This window comes from Gossypium raimondii, chromosome 7 (assembly GCF_025698545.1).
Source record: "Gossypium raimondii isolate GPD5lz chromosome 7, ASM2569854v1, whole genome shotgun sequence".
Lineage (NCBI taxonomy): Eukaryota > Viridiplantae > Streptophyta > Magnoliopsida > Malvales > Malvaceae > Gossypium > Gossypium raimondii.
In genome coordinates, this window is record NC_068571.1 from 1,833,485 (window position 1) to 1,842,476 (window position 8,992).

Here is an 8,992-nt window from a genome sequence, read left to right on the forward strand (position 1 = left end):
GATTGGTAGAAGGAAGAAAATGGAACATTTTGGTGTGTTCCATTGCCGACAGAGTGGTGAGGTGATGGTGGTTTTGATAAGAAAACTAAAGCTTAGGCTTTTTTTTTTCTTAAAAAAAAGGGAAAATGAAATGTAAAAAAATCATAAATTTTTAATATAAATTTATTTATATATTTTTTTGAATTTTATATGCTTTTATAACACAATACCAAAAATCTAACATGATAATCTTAGAGTTTAGTATTTAGTTAAAATTTTAGTATACCAAAATATCCAACGAGATGCTCTTAGAGTGTGTTTAGATAAATAATTTTAAAATTAATGAGATTTTAAAATGTTAACATTCTAGAATTTATCAATTCAAAATGCTCAAGTGATGATTGTTTTATTTGGATAAATAATTGTTTTAGAAATAATTAAGTTATTGGGATTTTACAAATAAAAGAATAATTATAATAGAAAAACAATACATTAAAAATAAATAATATAAAAAATTCAATAAATGTAGTTATCTTTGTAAAAAAATTATAAATATTTTAATAAAATATATATTAAAATTAAATAAAAATAATTTTAAAGTTAAGTTTTTATTTTATAGTCAATAAAATAGAATTAAGAGGAATTTTAAAAACCATCTCTTTTAAGTGAAGTTTGAAATTTATGATAGATTTTGAATTTTGATTATTTTTACTCAAACAAATAAATTCATTTTTAAATTTTGAAAATTTTGTCACAAACAAAATTCCTCCACAGTTTAAAATTTTGGTACCGGGTTAAAATGTCGGTAACTGTTAGAAATTTCAGTTTCACCTTAAAATATCCATATCTCATTAAAAATTTTGATATCACATTAGACCTTTACTATACTTTATCCAAAAATGCATTTACTTTTTCTTTTAGCCAAATATTCAATTATAAATTTTGTTTATATGAAAATTCATGGAAACATGTATTAAAAGTCTACTGCTGACACTTAACATTTTTCTTTATTGTGTTTTACTATGAAATTAATTAATTTTTTTTAGAAAATTAAGTTCCAACTTAAGAGATAACATTGTTAAGAGGATTACCCTAAATATAAATCGCAAAACAAACATGAAAAATACAAAGAAAAAAAACCTACATTCCACGAGGCTTCAACATCTTCGCCTACATTGCACCCCCTCAACCCCCCTCCCAAAAACAAAGTTCGCTCAATTTTTTAGAGTTACTCACATAAGAGCTGTCGAAACCATTTTTATTTTTGAAAAAAAAAACAAAAATTAGTTGTCGATTAAAATTGGAAAAATTGGGAGTCGCCACCAATCTTTTATTAATGTGTGATTGGGTCACCTAAAAACGACCTTGGTCTACGAATTTTAGAAAAACGGGCCCAAGAGTCGGTTACGTATGAGGAAGGATTAGCACCCTCATTACGCCCAAAAATTGGTACCTAATTAATTAATTAATTAATGTCTTAATGTCGAAAATTTGAAAAATATAATCCTTAGCAAAAACTTAAAACCGTTACGTATTAAGACCCTTATCATTTCAGAGAAAGAAAATGCCACACCCAATGCGTTAGGGCACGACATTCTAATTTCCTCAAAAATGAATTAGGCCAGAATACTCGTGTAATAAAAATTTAAAAGAATATTCATTTATTCAAGATTTAAGAAATCGCGGCCCAATACGTTAGGGCACAATTCCTCCAAAATCCCAAACTCGGAATATTTCCTTTATTATATTTTAGAAAAAATCTTCATTTCGAGAAATCAATGTGTCACATCCAATACGTTAGGACACAACGTGTTGAATTCTCAATAATGAGTTCTTATTTTTTGATTAAAGAGAAATGCTCGATTGTTAGATTTAACGAAGAAAATCGGAACCCAATACGTTAGGGCTCAATTTCCTTAAAAATCCTAAATACAAGCATTATCTCAATTTTGAAAAGTTTGAAATCGAGTAAAAAATGATGTGATGCTACATTAAATATACAATGCAATAATAAATATTACAATGGCATAGAAATAATGTAAACATATAAATAAATGAAACTAACATACATAAAAAAATAAACAATGACATGCAAAGTATCACATAAACGAACAAAATAATACAAATGAAAACACAAATAAATAGCAAAAAAATAAAATAAAAGGTACATGATATACACATTAAACTATGAAGAATACACGTGAATTTATATATAAAATTAGATTATAAAAGATTTATATAAACAAAATACATAATGCATTTGTGAAAATAGAGAAAAGTAGGAAAATATGTATATACATATAAATTATAAAATACATGTTAAAATAAATAGGTATTTAAGCATTTTCAAAATACAAAAAAACGTAGATATACACATGTTTTTATATAAAAGAATATTTGTTAGGAAAAAAGGAAAAAATAAATAAATGAAAAAATAATAATCACATTACTAGAATTAATTAATAATAAAATAATAATAATAAAACTAAATTTAACTGGAATTCAAAATTTTGGGGTAAATCCGTAAATAAATAGAGCCAAAAGGACTAAATCGAACACGTGAATTACATAGAGGGGCTGGAAGGGAAATTTTCCCTTCTCCTCCAAAACGGCGCCGTTCCAATAAGGCTAAATTGAAATTAAAAATAAATTAAAGGGCGAATTAAAAAAATAAAAAAAACCTAATTATAAAACATTAAAAAGGCGGAGGGACTAAAAGTGCAATTTATCCCTCCGCTCAAAAACACGCGGATCCTAGGCCGGATCGGGTCGGAGTCGGGTCGGTCTCTCCAAAACGACGCCGTTTTGACGCCTGGGGAGGCCTCGTTTCACTAGGCTATTTAAGCCAAAAAGTTACAAAAAATAATTCATTTTTCATTCTTCTTTTAATAAAAACCACAAAAAACTCTCTCCTTCTTCAATTAGTCCGGCCAGGGCCCGATCATCGGCCAGTCATTGGCCACCGTGTCGGCCGTCGATCTTCGGCGCCGGCACCACCGTTCGCGGGGCCGGAAAGGGAAAAATACCCTACTGGGCTCTTTAGACTCCTCTAAGCCCAAATATGGGTCCAAATCCGTCAAAGTATCAACAAAAAGACCTCAAAAGCCTAGGAAACCCTTCGGTTTCCGATCGTCTATCCTCGGAGACGAACCTCGACCGCCCTAACGGCGTTTCAGAAGCGGGCAAAGATAAGTCTTTTACCCTTTATTCTGTTTTATTGCATTAAGTAAAAAAAATAACATAAAAAAACGAAAATAAAAGTATCAACCTTTGTATATCCCGATTAATCCTCTGATGGTGTTTTTTTGTGTTTGCTGTGAAAAATATTTGCTACCTCTCTTATTGATTTTCCAATCGGATCCTTATTACAGTGTTCGATGGCCTTTTTTATAGCCGAAATAGTAAAAAATATAAAATATAAAAGAAAGAAATCTGCTTGATTTGTTTGATTTAATTTTGAAATCCTTGATTTTCTTTCCTTTCTTGTGTTTGCAGGTGAAGATCGCGTGAAGATTCGGACTAGGTGGCTGCGGCACTAGTTCTCCCCAGAAACCCTAGGGTTTCTGTCATTGTTTTGGGCCACTAGATTTGGGCCTCGGCTTTATTTCAATTTGGGCCATGTAGGCCTGCTTGTAATTTGGACTCTATGGACTGTTTTCATTTATTTGTTTATCTGGTACGGGCCGGGTAAAAATTGGGTATTACAAGAGTCAATTTTTTCAAAATATTCATATAAGTACTTAACCTTTATAAAAGTATTCAAATAAAAACTAAACCTTTCAAAGTGCTAAAATAAGGACCAAAATTTCTTGAAAGTGCTCAAATACCGTATATCAAGTCTTAATTTATGTTTTTATTATTTTCAAGTAATATTTTATTTAACCATAAGTGCGTAAAACTTTTTTATTTGAACATTTTTATAAAGATTAAAATCTTATATAACCATTTTGAAAAGTTTAACCCGAGAACCCTAAAATGTTAGGACTAATTTCAACGTTTAGCGCCCAAAAATGGCCGCCTACACATTAGTGTGAACTTACACTGAGCTGGTAACTTGCAGACAAGGAAACAAACGGGATAAAGACTTATACTGTTTGGTAACGGAGATAAGAGTTATTCGGAGGCGGAATACTTTTACATACCTCCCTCAGATAGCTACTTCCTCCAATAATGACCATTTTTTCCTCTTGTTTGACACAATAATTACTTTCTTTTTTCTTTATTTGACCCAACATTTTGAAATTAGATATTTGTCAATCTATATCATATTATCACATGCTCACCATTAAATTTTTAAATTTTAAATAATTATTAAATTTTTCGAGAATTTTCATTTAAGCTATTGAGATATTAAAATTATTGTTATATGACTTTCTTTATTCGCATCACTTACACTGATTGAAAGTTCTCATTTCTCTTCTCTTCTACAATTCAATTTTTTTCATGAAATAGCTTTGAACGTTACAAATCCGTGAATTAAAATTCAGATAGCTTTCTTCTTCGATCGCCAGTATTGACCGTCAAATCGATTTGAATCTATGTTATGTTCTTCTACTTGTTGATGAGTATTGGTCTACTGAACTGATCGTCAAATAGTTACTTGAAACTTGCTAGCTAGATTTAAAAAAAAAAAACTTAACAACTTAATAACTTAATGAAAACTTTCAAATAGTTCAATGACCATTTTGTAACTTTTTAAAGTTAAGTGATTAAAATGTAAAATTACTAATAATCTAGAGACCATCAGTATAGTTTACCCAAATATATATAATAAAATATATTTATTAAAAGGTTTTTTGGTTGAAATAAAAAAAAAATTTCAATCCTAGTTAAACTAGAACGTGAATGCAGATAACCAAGTTTAAGTAATTTTTAATAAATAGTAAATCCTAATATAATTAGGGGTGTTTAAATTTCGGTTAAAACCGAATTAACTGACCAAATCGATCTAATTTTGTTAATCGGTCGGTGGCTGAACTTAGTTCAGTTAGAGGTCGGTCTATGGTTTTTTAGAATTTCGGTTATCAGTTAATTCAGTTCGAAATCGGATAATTAACCGAACTTAATAATTAATATTATGTGTTACTTTCAAGACTTATGTAATGTTTTTAATCATGTGGTGTTTCAAGACATAAATTTCAGTTAATTCAGATGTATTTTTTTATATGTTTTATACTTATTTTAACCAAATGACAAAAATATATAAATTTCGGTTCGGTTAACGGTTAAAAGATTATACAATTCAATTAATGCTAGTTCAGTTCGATTAATAACCGAACCGACCGTTTGAACACCCCTAAATATAACAAGCTAAAATAATTCAATATTTTATCTTAAAACGAATTGAGAGAAAATAAAACTCAATTAAAATTTGAAATCTTAAATGCAAAGTTTTCATAATCGGATATGTAGTTAAATTAGTCAGACCACTGATTTATCAGTTTTATCGATATGTTTGATTCAATTAAATAAATTATTATAAATTATAAAAATAAAAAAAATATTAAAAATTCATTCAACCAGTATTAATTTCCGGTATTATGATCCCAAGTTCTCTTTCAAATTTTAATGGCTGCTTGCTTGATAAGAACAAACTAAAATTCGCCACGTACTAAAAGTCAACAAATCATAGAAGAGAAAGCAAAAGCCAACCTGCAATGTGCCTTCTTTGGGTTTTCGAAATTGGGCAATTGACCTTTTTTTTGCCTATAAAAACCCATCAAAAACAGATCAATTTTTCATCATCTCTTCATCAACTCAAAGAAAAAATTGAGTGTCAGTTTGAAAGTGTTCTTCAGATATGGCTATGAAACAAGTTGCTAATTCTGCTATCAAAGCAATTGCCAATTCTGGGTCATCCTCTCTTCTTACCAGACAACTCCATGTAAGCTAATCCATGATTTTTAGTTGAAATTGGGTTTGGGTTTTTTGTTGTGAAGATCATTCCAATTATAGATTTCCCAATTTTTGTTAAATTATCAAATAATTTAAGTGAAGTTGATGGTTTTGAATTTGGGGATTGGGAATTGTGATCATCGAAAATAATGAAAGGGCTTAGCTACTTCCTTTGCATGCATTTGTGTTGGATAGTGTGCCACTGTCACTAGTTTTAAAATAGCTCTCTGTACTTGATACTTCTTTTTCAGTGAATTCAAGAAATTTGTTACACCGATCACACTCTTCTTTAGATGTATGTATGTATGTATGTACACATGTTCATAACTTGGATTTGGAAGATTCCCTTGTAAAAATGGGAAACTGATGAAATTTTTAACAAAAAAAAGTTAATTTACTCCTTAAACTAGTTTAATGTACAGTGATTAATTTACCTATTTTCTGAGTTAAAGGGGTAAAATGTAATCTGACTCTTAGTTTAGGGGCCTCCATGATACTTTTACCTATTTTACTGGCATATATTATGAGATGAGAATCTTTATCAGTGTTGTACACATGTTCATGACATGGATTTGGAAGAATCCCTTGTGGAAATACTCAGTATTCAATGCTCACATCGAGATAACAAGTGAAAAAGAATGAACCCGAAGGAATGATTCAAATTTCATGTTGTTTGGCCAGCAAATTTGTTTTTGAGTCTAGTGGTTCAAGTATTGATGTATGGTAACATTTGTTAACAGGCTTCTCCAGGGAGCAAAAAGATTGTTGGGGTGTTTTACAAGGCCAACGAGTACTTTACGAAGAATCCCAACTTTGTTGGTTGTGTGGAGGGAGCCTTGGGGTTGCGCCAATGGCTCGAATCACAGGGGCATCAGTATATCGTTACCGACGACAAAGAAGGACCGGACTGCGGTAAGTATAACAACCCCTACTGTCTTTTTTGCCAATGTTGATGCCTCCATGATCACTCGTGTCCATATTGCAGAACTTGAAAAGCATATCCCTGATCTCCATGTGCTCATATCGACCCCATTCCACCCGGCTTACGTTACGGCTGAGAGGATCAAGAAAGCCAAAAACTTGCAACTGCTTCTCACAGCAGGGATTGGCTCCGATCATGTTGATCTTAAGGCAGCTGCAGAAGCTGGTTTGACTGTTGCTGAAGTTACTGGGAGCAATGTCGTCTCGGTTGCTGAGGACGAGCTAATGAGGATTCTTATTCTTGTTCGGAATTTCGTACCTGGTTATCATCAAGTTATTACTGGAGATTGGAATGTTGCAGGCATTGCTTATAGAGCTTATGATCTCGAAGGGAAGACAGTTGGAACTATAGGTGCTGGCCGTATCGGCAAGCTCTTACTCCAACGATTGAAACCATTCAACTGTAATCTCCTATATCATGATCGAGTCAAGATAGATCCAGAATTGGAGAAACAGACCGGAGCTAAATTCGAGGAGGATCTTGATGCAATGCTTCCAAAATGTGACATTATTGTCATAAATATGCCTCTAACTGAGAAGACAAGGTCTGGTTTCATTACTTGAAAACCAACATTGGTTACTGTCTTTTGATGTTGCTCAAATTTTACATTAAACTTGATCATATCTGTATGATAGAGGGATGTTTGACAAAGATCGGATCGCGAAGATGAATAAGGGAGTCCTGATTGTTAACAATGCTCGAGGAGCGATCATGGATACTCAAGCTGTTGCTGATGCTTGTTCAAGTGGACACATTGCAGGTATATTCGAATATTTTGGAAGTCAACTTGTTCTAATTGGCTTCCAAGTACAAGAAAAAATTTAAGAGAAATTAAACATATCCGTTTCAAGCACATGTTCATATCCGACACTCTCACTCGAATCCTAGCAATATAAGGCCAAATCTACATGTTGGCTGTAAAATGCCTTCCCTTTTTCCTTCTATGAATTAGAATATGTTCCTTGGATGGTAAGTAGCTTAATGAACGAGCTACGATATCCGGCTCTTCATTTTGCATGAGTACACGTATTTAACACTCGTGTAATATACACATACAGATGGGTATAATGGTACAATCCTCTAAAATATGGAAAATTTTAGAAAATATTGAACATACCTATATCTGACTTACCGATATTCGATATTTATCCCCAAACCCAAGTAATCTATACATTCTTGATTGCTAAAGTTCCAAACTGCAAAATTGTGAGAACAAGTCGGACTTTATGTTGCCCCTGATTTTACAGGTTACAGTGGAGATGTTTGGTACCCGCAACCTGCTCCGAAGGACCATCCATGGCGTTACATGCCAAATCAAGCTATGACTCCTCATATTTCTGGTACCACCATTGATGCGCAGGTATGTTACGTTTCGTTTACCGACTTAACATTCTTTCTTTTTGCCAACAACTAAGATGAAACGGAACTCGTGCAGTTGCGATACGCTGCCGGAGTCAAGGATATGCTTGAGAGGTACTTCAAAGGTGAAGACTTTCCTGAACAGAACTACATTGTCAAAGCAGGTGAGCTCGCTCCTCAATACCGATGATTTCGTGGTTTCTTCGTCCATGAAAGAGAGTCCAAATGTGTTCGGTTGGTAGTTAAACGTAGCTACTATTGAAATAATGTGATGTTTAGTATGTTGCAAATAATGTGCCATCTATATTGTGCTTTGAACTTGATGTTACGTTGTAATGAGTTCAGCTTTTGATGGTTCATCTTTTTATGAGTGGTGGTTGTCATCCCATGAAGGAGGGCCTCTATGTACCTTTTCGTTTTTCTTCAAGTATCTTCATAATAATAATTTTTTGCGAAAACTTTGAAATACGAATATCCGAAATAGGATATATAAGTTAAAACGTGGGTTAAATGGTTTTTACATTGAGATTTGAACTTCTTTTATTCAAGTTAGGCTCTGAATTTGACAATTATTTTTATACTGGGGGTTAATTTTTTTTTTACAAATTAATCCTTGAAAACTATCAAATTCAAGTTTTAATATGAAAAAATTATCAAGTTTAAGTCTTAATACGAAAATAATTATGAAGTTGAGGCCCTAAATAATGATTATGCTTCCCACTACCATTGGTGAGGTATTGTCCCATGACTCGACATTAAAAGTCAATAAAATAAAAA

At 32.1% G+C, this 8,992-nt stretch overlaps 1 protein-coding gene across 1 annotated transcript; it reads left to right on the forward strand.

Annotated features, from left to right (window-relative positions):
- The first annotated feature begins 5,627 nt into the window (after positions 1–5,627).
- On the forward strand, positions 5,628–8,673 carry LOC105768656 (formate dehydrogenase, mitochondrial). Its single transcript, XM_012588718.2, has 6 exons — positions 5,628–5,863; positions 6,615–6,786; positions 6,860–7,400; positions 7,492–7,616; positions 8,104–8,216; positions 8,292–8,673. The coding sequence occupies exons 1-6, from the start codon at positions 5,780–5,782 to the stop codon at positions 8,403–8,405; spliced, it is 1,149 nt and encodes a 382-aa protein (XP_012444172.1). The 5' UTR covers positions 5,628–5,779; the 3' UTR covers positions 8,406–8,673.
- Positions 8,674–8,992: the final 319 nt, after the last annotated feature.

What these genes read in the sequence shown, in the direction of transcription:
- LOC105768656 (XM_012588718.2), top strand. Translation starts at nt 5,780, where the DNA reads ATGGCTATGAAACAAGTTGCTAATTCTGCTATCAAAGCAATTGCCAAT. An exon ending in CAAAGAAGGACCGGACTGCG is followed by an intron (nt 6,787 to 6,859) that starts GTAAGTATAACA and finishes TCCATATTGCAG; the next exon opens with AACTTGAAAAGCATATCCCT. An exon ending in GTACCACCATTGATGCGCAG is followed by an intron (nt 8,217 to 8,291) that starts GTATGTTACGTT and finishes GAACTCGTGCAG; the next exon opens with TTGCGATACGCTGCCGGAGT.